Source organism: Lepidochelys kempii, chromosome 3 (assembly GCF_965140265.1).
Source record: "Lepidochelys kempii isolate rLepKem1 chromosome 3, rLepKem1.hap2, whole genome shotgun sequence".
Classification (NCBI taxonomy): Eukaryota; Metazoa; Chordata; order Testudines; family Cheloniidae; genus Lepidochelys; species Lepidochelys kempii.
Window position 1 is genome coordinate 142,258,169 of NC_133258.1, and position 17,957 is coordinate 142,276,125.

At 43.7% G+C, this 17,957-nt stretch overlaps 1 protein-coding gene across 3 annotated transcripts in view; it reads right to left on the minus strand.

The window, feature by feature from the left end:
* Window positions 1–16,232, minus strand: part of AHCTF1 (AT-hook containing transcription factor 1) — an 85,479-nt gene extending 69,247 nt beyond the window's left edge. For 2 of the 3 annotated variants that reach the window (XM_073338312.1, XM_073338314.1), the window contains exons 1-3: window positions 16,028–16,232; window positions 2,183–2,309; window positions 1,250–1,503 (exon numbers count right to left, since the gene is read on the minus strand). In XM_073338312.1, coding sequence (XP_073194413.1) covers window positions 1,250–1,503; window positions 2,183–2,303 — 375 coding nt within the window. In that variant the 5' untranslated portion in view covers window positions 2,304–2,309; window positions 16,028–16,232. Of the gene's footprint in view, window positions 1–1,249; window positions 1,504–2,182; window positions 2,324–16,027 lie in introns of all 3 variants that reach the window. The other variant, XM_073338313.1, reaches the window with a different exon arrangement.
* Window positions 16,233–17,957: the final 1,725 nt, after the last annotated feature.

Here is a 17,957-nt window from a genome sequence, read left to right on the forward strand (position 1 = left end):
GATATTGTCATTTTACTCAAAGAGCTTTTAAGAATATGTGTCGGAAGGAGGCCTAAAGTAGAAAGGGTATGGTTGTTTTTAGGTTTATATGAGCAACTGGTTCTTCACATCTTTCATCCCCTTCTACTCACAAAAATCATAGAAATGTAGGATTGGAAGGGACTTTAAGAGGTCATCTACTTCAGCCCCCTGTTTTGAGAGACCTAGCAGACCAAGCAGACCTAGATCATCCTTAACAGTTAGCCAAACATCTAACTTGCTCTTAAAAATCTTCATTGACGGGGATTCCACAGTCTTCCTTGGAAGCCTATTCCAGATTTTAATTATTCTTATAGTTAAAACGATTTTCCTAATATCTAACCTAAATCTCCCTTGCTGCAGATTGAGTCCATTAGTTCTTGTCCTACTTTTGGTGGATACGGAGGACAGTAATCAATTGTTCTCTTTATAACAGTCCTCAACATACTTGAAGATTTAGTTCCCTCCCAGTCTTCTTTTCTCACGACTACATATGCCCAGTGTTTTTAACCTTTCCTCATAGCTCTAGTTTCCTAAACCTTTTATCATTTTTGCTGCTCTCCTACGGATGCTCCAGTTAATCCATGTCTTTCCTAAACTGTGGCACCCAAAACTATACACAACACTCCAGTTGAGGCCTCACCAGTGCCGAGCAGAGAAAGACAATTAGATATGACACTCCTGTTTTCACACCCCAGAATATTAGCCTTTTTCACAACTGAGTCACACGGCTGGCTCATACTCAATTTATGATTCACTATAACCCCCCAGATACTTTTCTGCAGTACTACTCCCCAGACAGTTATTCCCCATTTTGCATTTGATTTTTCTTTCCTGGGTGTAGCACTTTGCACTTGTCTTTATTGAATTTCATCTGGTTGATTTCAGACCAATTATCCAATTTATCAAGATCATTTTTAACACTAGTCCTGTCCTTCAAAGTGCTAGCAACCCCTACCATCTTGGAGTCACTTTGAATAATCCAACAGCTAAGAAACCTGTAGTATCTTGTTCTGTAGTACAAGTGAATTTTTTTTTTTTTTTTTTTTACTTTCAGCATTAGTTAAGAGACAGTTGGTACCTTCCAACCCAAGTTCTGATATCAAGATTAAGTCCACTATGTACTGTAAGTTGGTATTTTTGCAACCATCCATATAAAACCTTCCTCAAAACAGAATTCTATGGCATACAACAGAACAGAAGCTTTGCTTTTAGATTAAAAAGTACGTACCCTTCCTGGAAGAACAACTGCTTTTACCACTCTTGATACTCCAAGGTCATACAGACAGAGAACACTCCCTTCTGCTTCTTCCAATCCAACTAGAAGTCCAGTTCTTTTCTGCCAGGAAAATTCCTTCACCACAAGGACAGTGGGTGGGTGTTCATTTACTCCATTGAAACGATATGCAGACAGCCGTTCTCCCGTGATAGAGTTTACTACCTCAAGCTGAGGACCACAGGCCAAGTAAGCCAGCCCATTTCTCCCTAAAGTGAAATAAGGGGAAAAGTTTATGTAAGAATGATAAACACAGAAGGATTCATTTGAAATTATAAAATCTTAGATGATGATTTGGGGATGAGTCCACCCAAAATAGTTTAGTTAGAAATGTACATAGTTTTAATGTATTACTATGTCTAAGTTTGAGACTGTGCACGCATACACACATACAAAACAGAATTAACATACACTCTTTTACTACAACATGAAATTTAAGAACAATGGGATCTACACAGAGCTAGGACCAAGTGGGTTACTGAATTACAGGCAACAGCTTAAAAATAGCAGCATTTTGGGAAAACTCACCTGATATGAACCTCCTGGCTTCATAAAGCTATTGGTAAACTCACCTGATACATCTTAATGGAGCCAACACATTTCACAAGTAAAATGAAAAGGAGTACTTGTGGCACCTTAGAGACTAACCAATTTATTTGAGCATAACCTTTCGTGAGCTACAGCTCACTTCATCAGATGCATACTGTGGAAAGTACAGAAGATCTTTTTATACCCACAGACCATGAAAAAATGGGTGTTTACCACTACAAAAGGCTGTTACTCTGCCACAAGTAAAATGTATCACTACTATATGTATTTAGATAACCCACACTCACAAGTAATTATTAATTCCAATATTAACAACAAGTTTCAGAGAAAGAGGATTACCTCCAGCAAACTTCCCACGAAGTACAGATTCTAGTGTTATCTCATCTTCTCCAAGTGCTTGAACAGTCACTTCTGGAAACTGCAGCAGACTGCTTGTTACCTGAGCGGTTAGGTCTCGCATACTTCACTGTAAATAAAGAACTACATTAAATAAGTATATTTAGTCAGCACCTAACAAATCTGACATTTTATAAAGAGTTTGTCAAACAATACAACACCCTGAATTATCTGTAGTTCTTTCCATCATATCCAATAGTATCAAAATACTTCTCCCTACAACTACCTCCTAAATACCTTCCTAGAAGTATGTTGTAGCAACTTTAATGGCCCATTTTGTAAACTTTGGCAACTAATTTAAACCACCACCTTTGGATAAAGACAGGAGACACAGATGGACTTTCAAACCATTTTTCTTTTCCCCAAGAGCTGGAATATTCATCTCATGATGAAAAAAAGATCAGAAAGAATTGTCCAAAGTTTTATTAAAAAAAAAAAAAAAAGTGAATTATTCCTCTGTCCCCTCACTCACTGCTGACTACTTTTGATCTTGAGGCTTATAAACAAGCAAAAACTTTAGTGCCATAAAACCATTTGTCTGCATCAGCTGCTCAGTACATGTCCCATTTTCTCAGCCACTCACTCTTGTACATTCAGACAGGAATAATAAGGCCAACTGGTGACCCCACAGAGCAGTGTGCTCAGTTTCTTGCTCTTCAGATGCCTGTAAGGTCATCAGTAACCTGAAGGGCAACAGTACTAATGCTAGGTCATGGCAGGTAAATAAATGAGGAAGAACTTAAGTCTACCCACTTACTTGTTAGTAAAATAATAATTGCTAGTTAAAACAATTTTTAAAAGACATTTCAATTTACCATTAAGCATTTGGCTTTTTGATTCCCTCCTGCTTAATCTTATAGTTTACTTTGGCAATTATTATCCCTCACGTTAGAACACAACAAATAAGGGCTGCCTACAATCTCTTGAGTTCATGGACTTTGACAGTTAGCTCATCAAGTCTTTCTAAAATTCCATTGCCTCTGGTGTAGATTTCAAGAGTTTTTCAGAAAACAGATCACACACACAGACCCAACAATAGATTATCAATCAGGTCAACAGGTAAGATATTGTGCAGTTTTTTTTGTTTTTTTTTTAAAACGACAAATGTGTGGTTCTATTATAAATCTATTCTTGGAGATACCTCTATCACTAAACTCATTTGAGGAAATAATATAAATTTCAGAATGGTTCTAGTAGAAAAGAAACACAGTCGGACACAAACTGTTAGGATAACAAAAATCTACAAAATATTCCTTCTCTAGGATCTTTCTAGTAAAGGGCTTGATGTTTTAGGACCACAACTTTCCAGGATCTCTTCCTTTTGACTCCTTTCACAGTATTCTGACACTCCAGACAGAATATTTTTAATGTGGTACTTTGGGACTCAAATAATACTTCAGATTCCCAGGAAGACTCATCTTATCAAATTTCAGAGGATGGCTTTATCTTACTGCATAGGAAATTCATCAGTTTCAAGAAGACCATGCAGTCACATGTGTAGAGATAAGTTTCTCTCTTTCCGCAAGAAACTCTTTTTGAAGGAAAAACCCTTAATGTTTTGATACAAGAAGTCAGAGATTGATTCCGCAAGAAGAAAAGCTCTGTTATCATGGGGACTTCAATCTGAGTGACATATGCTGGATGTCTCATCCTGCCAGGACTAAAACATCCTCAGAATTGCTAAAAATTATACATGACAGTTTCTTAACTGAAGTAGTATTGGATCCAACACAAGGGAATTCTGTATTAGACCTCATCTGACAGATAAAGAGGAACTGATATACAATTAAAAACTATTGATAGCTTACAAGTGATTATGGCTTGATTATATTTATGTGCAAACAGAATAAAATTCAAACCAGTAGTAAATAAATACACACACACACGCACTTTAAAAGGGCCAATTTCACAAAGCTGGAAACCATTTTGAATCAAATCAGTTAGGAGAAAAAATTTAAAAGAAAAATGTGAATGTCAATGGGGAACTATTTAAGAATAGTTTACTAGATGCCCAAAACCTCACAATTCCACAATCAAGAAAGATGCCCATCCTGGTTAAAAAAGCCAAACTGGCTTAGAAAGTGAAAGCGAAAGCAGATATACAGAATAAGAATAATGCAAATGGAAGTTGATAGCAATTAATATAAATCACAGGCTAGGAATTGAAGAAAACTGATAAGGGAAGCCAAAGGACAAAAACAGAACTCTACAGCCAGCAGAGTTAAAGACAATAAGAAGGAATTTTTAATTTGTACCAGGAACAAAAGGAATCCGAATAGTAGTACTGGTCCATTACTAGATGGAAACAGTAGAGTTGTCAACAATAATGCAAAAAAGGCAGAAGTCTTCAATAAATATTTCTGTTCTGTATTTTGGAAAAAGTCAAACGTGGTTATATCATATAATGATAATATACCATCCCAACAGTAACTAAGCAGGATGTTTAGCAACAGCTGCTAAAAGTGTCTAGCTTTAAATCAGCAGGTCCAGATAACTTGCACGCAAGAGTTTTAAAAGACCTAGCTTAGGTGCTCTCTGGACAATCAGTGTTGATTTTGGAGAAGTTCCAGAGGACTGGAAGAAATCTAATATTGGGCCAATATTTAAAGAAGATAATTACAGGCCTGTCAGCCTGACATTGAACCTCGACAAAATGCTGATATGGGACTCAATTAAAAAAATTAAATCAGGGTAATATAATTAATGCCAATCAAGGTAGGTTTATGGAAAATAGATCCTGGCAAATGACTTTTTGTGAGATTATGAGTTTGGTTGATAATGGTAATATTGTGGATGTAATATACTTAATACTTCTGACACTGCATTATATTTTGATTAGAATAATACAAAAACACAGCACTCATTAAATGGATTAAAAACTAGCTAACTGATAGGTCTGAAAATATAACTGTAAACAGGGAATCATCATAAAGTGTGTCCTAGTAGGGTCCCCCAGGTATCCGTTCTCGGTCCTATAGCACTGAACATTTTTATCAATGACCTGAAAGAAAACAACATTATAGATTTAAGTTTACAAATGATACAAAGATTGGGGGAGTGGTAAAAAAAGAATAGGACAGGTCACTGATATACAGCAATCTAGATCACTTGGTAAGCTGGATGTAAATAAACAATGTGTGTTTTAATATGGCCAAATGTAGAGTCATACTTCCAGAAATAAATAATGCAGGGTATACTTACAGGTTGGGGGTTCTATACTGAGAAGCAGTGACTCTGAAAAGGGCTTGGGAGTCACGAGCTCTCAGTGTGATATTGTGGCCAAAAGGGCTGTGATCCTTGGAAGCATACCTCTACCCTGATATGACGCGGTCCTCAGGAGACAAAAAAAATCTCACCATGTTATAGGTGAGACCGCGTTATATTGAACTTCCTTTGGCCACCCCGTACCTTGTTCCCTGACCACCCCCTCCAGAGACCCCCTCGTCCCTAATCACCCCCAGGACCCAACCCCACCCCCCTGTTTCCTGTCTCCTGACTGCTCCGACCCCTACCCACACACCCTGCCCCCAACAGGCGCTTACCAGCAGTGGCGGGAAGCAGAGCAACGTGGCCGCAGCCCGCTCCACTCTGCCACCTCCCAGCCATGTGGCACTCCGCTTCCCGCCGCCGGTGAGTGCAGGGAGGTTAGGGAAAGGACACCCTTCATACTCACCGGTGGCAGGAAGCGGAGCAACGTGGCTGGGAGCTGGCGGATTGGAGCAGGCTGGGCACAGGCTGCTCCACTTCCGCCGCTGCCGGTGAGTGCCGGGGGGACCCTTTCCCCCAAGCCCCATCCCCCGAGTGATACGGCTGGGGCTGGGGCAAGAGAAGCAGAGCGGGCTGCTCCTGGCCCCCCGCTAATCCTCCAGGCCACTCTGGGACTGTGGGGCCCCCAGAAGTGCACCCCCACAGCTTCTACACTTGCTCAAAGGCTTGCCTTCGCATATAGCACTACAGCTGAGCCTCTGTAACACTTTAGTAAAGATGCTCCTACGCTGACAAGAGAGCTTTTTCCGTCAATGTAGTCAATCCATCTCCTCAAGAAGTAGCTATGTCAAGAGGAGAAGCTCTTGTTGACATAGTGCGGTCTACACCGGTGGATTAAATCAGTATAACTACATCATTCAGGGATTTGGATTTTTCACACAACTGAGCAACATATAACAGACATATCAGTATAACTAGTTTATTTAATTTTATATATGTTTATTCTTTGCAGAGATCCAGGTGTAACTGATGCCTGGCTGTCTGGGCCAGGAGGCCATGTCCATGGAGAGTCCCAGAAGACAACTGCCTGGATTTAGGCACCTAGCAACTAATGACCATGAAGGGCTCACACTCTGCAGGAAACCAACCAGGTTTGACCAGCTGGAGAACAAAGGGCTATGGAGGAGGGCCAGGTGACAATGTTTGCCCTGGAACAAGAACAAAGGACTGAGGAAGGGTCAGGGGGGTTGTTAAGTGTGGGCTGTTGGAGGGGAGAAGCAGCTTCTGGACTGGGACTCAGAAGGGATCAGAGGAGAGATCTGGGCTCTGAACTGACCCAGAGGGACTATGCTGTAACCTTCTGTTTTCTGTCATAACCAAGGACTTTCCACTCTGTGTTCCAGACATCTAATAAACCCTTCTGCTTTTACAACACTGGCTGAGTGTCACTCCAGATTAAGGAAACTGGGAGTGCATTGCTCCCTTTGGGTACGTAAATCTCCTTCTGGGGTCCAGTCCAGGTGGGAGATTCTGTAAGGAGTTCATGGCAAGAGGCAGAGGAGCCAAAGGCTCCAAGATTCAGTCCCAGGAGGCAGTGAAGCCAAGGGACTTATCCCAGTGAGAGTAAATTGGTTAGTCTCTAAGGTGCCACAAGTCCTCCTTTTCTTTTTGCGAATACAGACTAACACGGCTGTTCCTCTGAAACCTAAGGGGACTGACACACAGAAGGAGGTCATCACGGGGACTGTTCCAGAACTATTTGAGAGCACTGAACCTGTGGATCCGTGACAACAGGTGCTGCTGAAACTGGTGCAGATAACCATTGTAAGTGTTAGGGCTGGTCTCCACTACAAGGAGATCAACGCTGCTGCAATATAGTAGGGATCGATTTAGCAGGTCTAGTGGAGATCCGCGAAATCAATGGCAGAGTGCTCTCCGGTCGACCCCAGTACCCTTACTCTTCTTGGAGAAGTTGATTGGAGAGCATCTCCTACTGACTCAGTACTGTGAAGACACTGGGGTAAGTCAACCTAAGCTACATCGAATCCAGCTACGTTATTCACATAGGTGGAGTAGCTTAATTTAGGTCAACTTACCCCCATAGTGAAGACAAGCCCTAAGTGTGGATGGAACAACCTTTTGCAGAATCATACATCCTGGCAACTAAGTTGTTTTCAACATCAAGTCAGCAGCACCTACTGTTCAAAATTTGTCATTAACTAGTCGGTTCATTAGTGTAAATAGGCTATGGTGATCTAGATTTAACAAATAAAATGTATGACTGTTACATAGGCATTTTTGTTAGTCTCCTGCTATTCACTTTGGTAGGTGGTGCAAACACACAGCATCTCTGAAATACAGGTTTAGAAGCCTAATTTTAGGCTTTGAAAACTTTGGCCACTGTACTTAGCATTTGCTTTGAACAAGTACAATCACAATGGTGGTGAGAGTACCTGTGCATCATTTAGAACCTTATATGTGGACACTGGCACATTAAGACATTCCAGGGGCTTATAACTAAGGCTACGATTATGTCACAGAGGTCACAGAAACCCCAGAAGCTGTGGGTGCTGGACCCTCCTCCTCCCTCATTTTGTCAGTGGTATTTTTAGTAAAAAAATCACAGACAGATCATGGGCGTCTGTTAATTTTTGCTTATTGTCCGTGACCAGTCAGTGATTTTTACTAAAAATATCCCTGACAAAATTTAAGCCTTACTTATAACAGTGATTGCAACCTAAATGTTGTAGTGCAAATAAAGCTCTTACATTATCAGTGCATGCTGGGAGAGAGATTATAGACCAGAGGTGGACAAATGACAGCCCGTGGGCCACATCTGGCCTGGCCCCTGAGCTCTTGGCCGGGGAGCCAGGTGTGGCTGGCTTTGGCCAGGCAGCGGGGCTGCGAGCTCCTGCTGCTCTGAGCAGCATGGTAAGGGGGAAGGGAGCGGGGGGCTGAAGAAGGGGAAGGGGGGTCCCAGGGGGCATTGGATTAAGGCATGGGAGTCCCAGAGGGCCTGTCAGGGCATGGGGGTGTGGATAGGGGTCAGGGCAGTCAGGGGACGGGGGGGGGGGGAGTGGATGGGGGGGTGTCCCGGGGGCAGTTAGGTGCAGGGTGTCCTAGGAGGGGGCAGTCAGGGGACAAAGAACGGGGGGGTTGAATGGGTCAGGGGTTCTGGGGGTGGTGGTCAGGGGACGGAGAATGGGAGGGGGGGTTGGATAGGCGTGGGAGTCCCGGGGGGCCTGTTGTGGGGCCAGGGTAGTCAGGGAACCAGGGGGGGGGTTGGATAGGGGATGGGGCCCCGGGGGGTGGTTAGGGGTGGGAGGTTCCGGGAGGGGCGGTCAGGGGACAAGCAGCGGGGGGGGTTGAATGACTCAGGGGTTCTGGGGGTGGTGGTCAGGGGACGGGGAATGGGGGGGAGGGGGTTGGATAGGCATGGGAGTCCCGGGGGCCTGCTTGGGGGCAGAGGGTTGTTAGGGGTTGGGGCAGTCAGGGGACAGGGGGGTTGGATAGAGGGTGGGATCCCAGGGGTCGGTTAGGGGCGAGGGTCGGGGCAGTCAGGGGACAAGGAGTAGGGGGGGTTGGATGGGTCGGAGGTTCTGAGGGGGGCAGTCAGGGGCCGGAAAGTGGGAGGGGATGGAGCCTAGGCTGTTTGGGGAGGCACAGCCTTCCCTACCCAGCCCTCCAGTTTCACAATCCCGAAGTGGCCCTCGGGCCAAAAAGTTTGCCCACCCCTGTTATAGACCATTGAGATGCCATTTATAATAACTACCTTGGAAGACACACACAGTGTGGAAACATCCATACCATCAGAAGGAACACAACTTCTGTTTACAATTAAGTTACGTACAAGCAGTAACCTGGGGGACCTGACTTATTCCACATCACACAGAGACCCTATTTGAAAGATGTTTAAAAAGGTTTGTGCGTCTATTGCCAGCATCAAAAAAAGCAGCATATACCAATGGCAAAAAGTATCACAGACAGAGCCTGGTACCAAGAACAAGGCAACGTTTTGAAAAGAATGTTGCTGATGGCAAGGATGCTGCTGCAGTCAGCCAGACTGAAAATTCTGGATCTATTGTTTCCTGTGCCAACATAAAAGACACAGAATCACAACAGAGACTGTTAGAGTTTCTAATGGGATAAGATAGTACGGGCAGTGAGTTTTTGTTGGTTTTTTTTTTTAATCATTTTAAAGTGAAAATGGGCTGAATATTTTTATTTGCTACAAAAACCCCATAAGGAAAAAGGCTTTTTAAAGTTTTAACATGCTGGTATTAATGGCTTTGCTTAGTTTAATTCTAACAATAAACCAAATATGCTTTGAAGAATAAATTAATGTCTAGTAAGTCAGAAATACAACAGAGACCTTTATTATAGAAAAAAAGAAAACTAAAGAACAGCAATTTGTAAAAACAAGTCATTGTTTGAACAAGACACCAAATGGAAATATTAGCTTGGTAATAAGTTGACTATACTTTTAAAACATCAGACAGATAGAAGATTTTTGTCTCTTCTACCAGGTAAAAAGGCAAAATTTCTCTTTAAGATACTTAAAGATAAAAAAATTTAAATTGTTGATTTAAATCAGTCCCTTTTTCAGCTAATTAAAGGACTAAAATAAATTGTAAAGGCTGGTCTTAAATCAATGGTTCACAAGCTAGGGTCTGTGGAAAGCTGGCAAGTCACATGGTGCTAATCCACCACCCATTCCCAGTCTAGGTTTTTCATTGCAAAAGAGCCTGGAGGCCATAAATGCACCTGGAAACAAGGAACCAGCCTACAGACCACTGCTACATTAGAAGGAAAAAAGAGAAATAACTACCTTGGAAGACACACACTGTGCCCAAAAAGAAAAGGAGTACTTGTGGCACCTTAGAGACTAACCAATTTATTTGAGCATAAGCTTTCGTGAGCTACAGCTCACTTAATCGGATGCATACCGTGGAAAGTGTAGAAGATTTTATTATATACACACAAAGCATGAAAAAATACCTCCTCCCACCCCACTCTCCTGCTGGTAATAGCTTATCTAAAGTGATCACTCTCCTTACAATGTGTATGATAATCAAGTTGGGCCATTTCCAGCACAAATCCAGGTTGGGCCATTTCCAGCACAAATCCAGGTTTGATCAAACCTGGATTTGTGCTGGAAATGGCCCAATTTGATTATCATACACATTGTAAGGAGAGGTTTCAGAGTAACAGCCGTGTTAGTCTGTATTCGCAAAAAGAAAAGGAGTACTTGTGGCACCTTAGTCTCTAAGGTGCCACAAGTACTCCTTTTCTTATTGTAAGGAGAGTGATCACTTTAGATAAGCTATTACCAGCAGGAGGGTGGGGTGGGAGGAGGTATTTTTTCATGCTTTGTGTGTATATAATAAGATCTTCTAAACTTTCCACGGTATGCATCCGATGAAGTGAGCTGTAGCTCACGAAAGCTTATGCTCAAATAAATGGGTTAGTCTCTAAGGCGCCACAAGTACTCCTTTTCTTTTTGCCAATACAGACTAACACGGCTGTTACTCTGAAAACTGTGCCCAAAGATACTGAAGCTACTAGTGGGAGAATAATATGTAGAGGAGGTACAATCCGGCCAGGGAGTACATCCAAGGGAGTAGTACAGGGGTCTCCAAAAGTGAATGCTTTTAATGGCTTTCCAAATATGGCTCCATTTCTTTCCAAATATAGCACTTAGCATTTCCAAATGGGTAATGGCAAAAAACAGCAGGCTCACAAGGAAATCCCTCAACTTTGCAGAGCCAGATTGAAAATCAAAACTAAGAAGGCTGCGTTTTTTTGGGAGGTGCTATGTGTAGAGCAAAAACCCTGGGTTCTTCTCTAGGAGTTTATTCTGTGACACTATGGCTTTGTCTATAGCAGAGACATTTAAAAGTAATTACCGCTGATTCCAACACCAGTTCAGCTGAACTGATGAGAATTGTGAAGACAGGGCTCCAGTGGTTGGCCCCACTTTTAACACAGTGTTCATTAAACCCTCTTTTCAGCAGGTTTAATTAAATGGTGGTACATATAATTGTCAGAAGCTGCCAGCACCTTGTCTACACTAGGGCTTCCTCCAACAAAGCAGGGGAGTTTTGTAAGTTTTGTGAGGAACATGGAACTGCTCTATAATTATGAATTCTGTATATTGACCTGGTTATTGGGACATTAGTGTATGAGTATACTGAGTAAATCAACAGGGCTGCTGGGAAACAAGCGGGAAAGCAAAAAGAATGGTTCAGGTTAAGATACCTTCAGCAAAGTACAAAGGGAAAGTCACTGCCTCCCTGACTCCACCACTTGCTGAATTCACCAAAGTAGTATGGACAAGCAGAGCCAACAACTAGGAACAGATCAGATCAAAACACTGGCTGGATTAAAAATGACTCTCTCTACAGGGAAGCAGTTCTTGGGGAGCTGTTCAGATTGACAAAGGCACACTCTGAAGTATGTGAAGAAGCTAGAACTGCCTGGCCCACCATTACAGGACTGTAGGTAAGATATGTGCATGTAGCCTGGTTTAAAAATCCTTTTTCTTATGATTTGTCCTACCATTAAGGTTCAGCAATACTTTGGTTTAAGACGACTGTCTGGTCACTACACTCACCCTGGTTTCAGACTCCCAAAAGGAAGAATCAGAAGCGCTCAAACCCAGTTGGACCTGCTGGGTACACATGGTCTAGACACAGTGTACTGTAGTCCCAGGCCAAGTGAGAAAATGCAGAATTCAAACCCAGGAGAGGTAAATACATGAGATCCGATACTCGAGTGGGGGCACTCAGATACATCAGAGAGTAGGTAGAGGTACAGCTAGCCCTGTAAGCATGACAGTAGTATGTTCTTAGCTACTAAAAACAGGCAGCCAGCAGGGGAGTTTGAAGTGGTACTTGAATAAGCCAAACCTTTAACTTCCAGCTCTTTCCTGTTCCAAAGTAGTAATTTTGGAAGCTCACACTTCAACCATTTCCTCCCTATACTACATACTTCAGTTCAAGGCATACCATGGGCTATTTTGGAGAAAGTCAACGTGCTATGAACCTATCAAAGCCAGAGATCTGGGACAAAAGATGACATCAGTTTCAACTGAAAGGAGTAACCGCAAGACTGGTTCCCAGAAAAGTAGTCTTGTTTGCCTACTGTAGAGCAAGTCAAAGAAGGGCTCAGTGGCATACAGAGGACTTTGTAAGAGGAATCCTCAACATGCTCTTTTGCAAGGAGGACTGAGTAGAGGCAGGGTAGAAAAGACATCATCCAAGATACTATCCTTCATTTACCAAAAGTCTCAACATTACAGCATCTATCACACTGGATGAGGAAGGCTGAATGTTACTTCTTCTGGAGTCAACATTTCAATCAGCCACACAAGAAATCTGTTAAAACAATTTGAGGCATTGTAGCTCCTAGCTGACACTGATCCAGGGAGTACAGGACCTAGTACTTTATATTTAGGGAGGCAACAATTATTACACAACAAGTACCGGGGAGGGGTTAAGATGATCTGGTTTACTGACTAGCAGTAAAAAGTGTGTGTAAAACTCTAGTATGTTGGGGGGAAAATGGGAAGAGTCTGCAGAAAGGGAAATGAGAGAAGATAGCCAGTTCACTTTGGAAAACACCATCCTCCACAGTTTATATTAGGTAAAGAAAACTGTTACAAAACTATTTTTCTCTGGTTTCCAGTTCTATGGCTTTTTCTTTTTTAAACCGGAAGTATTTGATAAATCCTGGAGGGATGTTAGGAGGAGCGGGAACTTTAAGCACAATGCTGCTCATGTTCAATGAGCCAGCAATTCTGTCATATCTTCCCATAAAAGGAATAAGTAAGTTTGTGATTTATTGGTGGTAGCAGTTGGTAAGCTCATCCCTACCTGTATTCAGAAACAAGCCCCCCTGCGCAGGACCCATGAAGTTTTGAATGAGAACTTTGATATTTAATCTAGAAACTAACCATCACTCTAATAAAGCCACTGGCAAGAGAGAGCTTGTCTATGGCAGAATACAAAAAGAATCAGGCCTATTTCACTATTGCCGTTATCCATTGCTTTCTGAAAGGAGGCAGGAGTGATGAGCCACGATTTTCGTAGTTTCACTCTGCTGCCTCAGGAATTCTATGTGCAGCAGCAGGAGTGAAAATGGGAAAAAGGACTCTCTCTTCTTCATCCCTTCTCCAAGCCCACTGAGCTTCTGCATTAGCTACAGCCAATAAACTTAATCTACCACTTAAGCATTAGAGTTATTAGTCTTGACACACATTAAGTTTTATGCAAGATTTAAATAATTTTCAGCCATACGTTCAGAAACAGCACTGCACCAAAAAAGCGTATGGCAATAACCATGCTATAGTATAGGCTTATTTTTTGGGGTGAGGGGGAGCCTGTCATAAATATAAAGGGAAGGGTAACCACCTTTCTGTAAGAGCATGTATACAGTGCTATAAAATCCCTCCTGGCCAGAAGCAACATCCTGTTACCTGTAAAGGGTTAAGAAGCTCAGCTAACCTGGCTGGCACCTGACCCAAAGGACCAATAAGGGGACAAGATACTTTCAAATCTGGGGGGGGGGGAAGCTTTTGTTTGTGCTCTTTGTTTATGTGGTTATTCTCTCTTGGGACTGAGAGAGGCCAGACAGAAATCCATCTTCTCCAACCCATCCTAATCCAAGTCTCCAATATTGCAACCAGTATAGGTAAGCCAGGCAAGGCGGATTAGTTTATCTTTTGTTTTATGTGAATTTTCCCTGTGTTAAGAGGGAGGTTTATTCCTGTTTTCTGTAACTTTAAGGTTTTGACCAAAGGGGGATCCTCTGTGTTTTGAATCTGAATACCCTGTAAAGTATTTTCCATCCTGATTTTACAGAGATGATTTTTACTTTTTTTTTTTTTTTTAAATAAAATCCTTCTTTTAAGAACCTGACTGATTTTTCCATTGTTCCAAGAGCCAGGGGTTTGGGTCCTTGATGATTTTGTAACCAATTGGTTAGGATATTATTCTCAAGCCTCCCCAGGAAAGGGGGTGTGTAGGGCTTGGGGGGATATTTTGCGGGGAAGATGTCTCCAACTGGTCTCTTTCCCTGTTCTTTGTTTAAAATGCTTGGTGGTGGCAGCATACTGTTCAAGGACAAGGCAAAGTTTGTACTGTGGGGAAGTTTTTAACCTAAGCTGGTAAGAATAAGCTTAGGGGGTCTTTCATGCGGGTCCCCACATCTGTACCCTAGAGTTCAGAATGGGAAGGAACCCTGACAGAGCCACAAAGAAGTTTACATCAGGTTTTTGTCTACACCACACAATGAATCTTAAACTATTACAGTAAATAGCTATCACTGCTTTCAACAGAACCATACTTGACAGTCATTTTTAACAAGACTATACCTATTACAGTTCTACACCCAGCATATTGACTGAATAAGATTCTGGTCAGTTTCAATCCTGATACTCCTATGGCAGTGATTAACCTAAACTTCACTGTATGGCAGTACAGAAATGATTCCAGGACAAACAAAAGCAAACAGAAATAATGGAGGGAAAGAGTGGGGATGTATCCCCAGCCACCCCAGGAGGCAGGAAGCTTGTAATGCTGCCCACATGCAGTAACAACTATTAGTCAAGATTGATAGACTGGACAAGACTAGATCCCAAGAGGCATTCCCCTTAAACCATCCCATTCCCGCCCTAACAGGGGACCAGCCTTAACTGAATTCTGATTCGAGCCCCTGCTGCAGAGCCCCATTTTACACCACCTTCTGGCTGTCAATGTTAGGAAAATTAGCGGACAACAAAAGGTTAAAAGTATTTTTCCCACTGATGGAAGTTCTGAGCTTATTGTGGTATATCTAAGATTTAAGAAAACCAGAAATGAAATTCGGAACTATTTAACATCATTATAATCCGCAACTTTGTGCCCTACCCATTGATACATACAGTACTTTAAAAAAGCATGCACCTAACAGCAGGCAATGGAAAGTTGCACCGACTCTGTAGCCACATAGCTACAAGAGTCAAAAATGCACGGGAACCTCACAAAAACGCACTACATTTCGACAAACTATCAAAAATGCACCCGCTTTACGTGCAAACCTTCCCATCCCCCCTCCCTGAAACCTAAGGTGTCTCCTGCCCAGATGTCCCCCTAGAAACTGTCTGACGGGGGAGGGGGACGGGCTAGGGACAAGGCAGCATCATTGCCCGGGAGCAGCACAGCTCGTTTGGCCGGCCGGGCTGCCGCGATCCCCACACCCCCACCAGCGCCTCCATGTGCTCTGCCCGGGCCCAAGCGCTGGCGGGGCGGCACCGAGCGACCCTCCCGCCTCACCCGCGGTCGGGCTGCAGCGGGAACAGGCTGCGGCCCCTCGCTCGGGCACCGGGCACCAGACACCGCCATGTGCGGCGGCGGCTGCGCGGCCCGGGGTCACTTACATAAGGGGCCGGCTCCCCCGCCCCCTCGCCTGCCGGGCCCGCAGCGACTGCGCCGGGCCGCTCCCTGCCCACCCCAGCCCCGTGTCCCTCCCGGGCCCGGCGCCCCGCCGGGGAGCCGGAGCCGGCCTAGCCGGGCGGGCTGCAGCGGAACCTCCCGCAGGTACCTGCTGGGGCGGGTGTCACCGCCGTCTGCCCCCTGCCCGGCGCGGCTCCTCTCCCCGGTGCCGGTCAGGGCGGCGGCATCTCCCCACAGCGGTTAAGGCGGGCGCCTGCCTCTCCCGGGCCTGCCCGGCTCCGCCGCACTCGGTGTCTGCGCAGCAACCCGGTCCCCCCCCGACGCACACCCGCTCACCACCGGGAAGGGAAGGGGGGGCAGATCTCGCGAGTGCAGCCGCCGTCACCGCGGGAATTTTCAAATTCGCAACCTTTCCCCAGGCTCAAGCGGTCCGGGGGGGAGGGGCAGGGGCTCGAACGCAACGGGCGCAGAACTACAAATACCAGCATGCACCGCTCCATCCGCTGCAGGGCGGATTCCGGTAGTCCACGGACCATTGCAAGCCGGGAATTGTAGTCTCTTTAGGATTACAAAGTTGCTCACCGTTCAGGCCGGAAGGGGCTGTTCTTTGGCCACCCCAAAGAGCATTTGAGGATTTCTTCTTTCCTGTTTTTTTTCCCTCTTCTTCCTCCTGTCTTTCTTTTTCTTTTCCTTTCTTTTCAGTCCTAGAGTCTCACTCACTAGCACAAGGATTCAGTGTCTGGGCTAGGAACACATCAGGAATGGCTTATTTGTTTAGAAAAGCCTTTTCCAGAAACCTCTGGTAGACAGCAATTGTTAGACTCAGTTTTAATTTTCCATGCTTCGATGTTAACTTCCTGAACACGACTTGACCATATCTGAATTAGACTGAGGGCGCATACCTCACCAATGTCTGCAGAATTTAAACTTTAATTTAAATCAAATAAATGCATAGCCTTTATTGCGGTCATCATATCATTTAAATAGCCAAAGGCACTTTCATATTGTTGCTGCTTAGGATGACCTGAGCAACAGCAGAGGCAGGCACAGAGGAGCCTCCTTAAAAAAAGAAAAGGAAGGATTGTATAGCAAAGATCCTCCTTCCATTGCAGCCTTCAGATTAGCAATGAGGCTAGACAGAAGAATGTCACCCCCTTGCAGCTCCTTTCTTCAAGTATCTGAATAGGTAGGGTGCTTCAAATGTGCTCGGAACTCACTAGCCAGAGGGTGGCAAAAGGATGGAGTACCCTAGCAGGATCCAGACAGAGCAATCCAGAAAGAATCTTAGCACCCTCTCTCTTCTCAACAGCTGGGAATACAGACAGGGCATATGTGCCTCACTTCAAGCTTTTGTTCTGAAACTCAAGCTTTTAGGTAATTTCCTGTCCCTATATCAGAAAGGAGATACTGTGGCTGGCATGAAAGAGAAAAAGAGAGAGTAGGGTCCTATTCCACCAGCCCCAAGGCTGACAGTGCTTACTATCATGCAGAATCCTTTAAAAAAAAAAGGATATATTATTTTCCCGATTAAAAAAAAATTATTGCAGCATGTTAATTCTTTTTCAAATGGCAAAGTGGTGCAAGTGGTGATGTCACTCAAGAGCAAAGCCTCTTTAATTTCCTGCTGTAGAAAGGTATAGTCATAGACATAGATTTTATGGGAAGAAGGGACCATTATGATCTTCTGGTCTGACACGTGTAACAGGCTAGGAAATTTCACTCAGTAATTCCTGAATTAAGTCCATAACTTCTCATTGAACTACAGCAAATCCTTTAGAAAGACTGACTTCTGATTTAAATACTTCAAGAGATGGAGAATCCAATCTATCCCATTTTGGATTACATTTGCTGGTCTTTCCTCCCCAGCAAAGCACCATTATTTTTATAGCTGTTTAAGTCCTAGATATGTTAAACAGAGACTTATAATTTAAAAAAAAATGTTTAAACACAAAATAGTCCCCCAAAGCGAAATATTAAGAATCCCCCCTCTGGGTGTGTACACCAAGTCCAGGTTCTTTTTAGATCTGATGTGTCAGAAGAGACAAATACCTCCCTATCAGCACTGTAATACAGGCAAG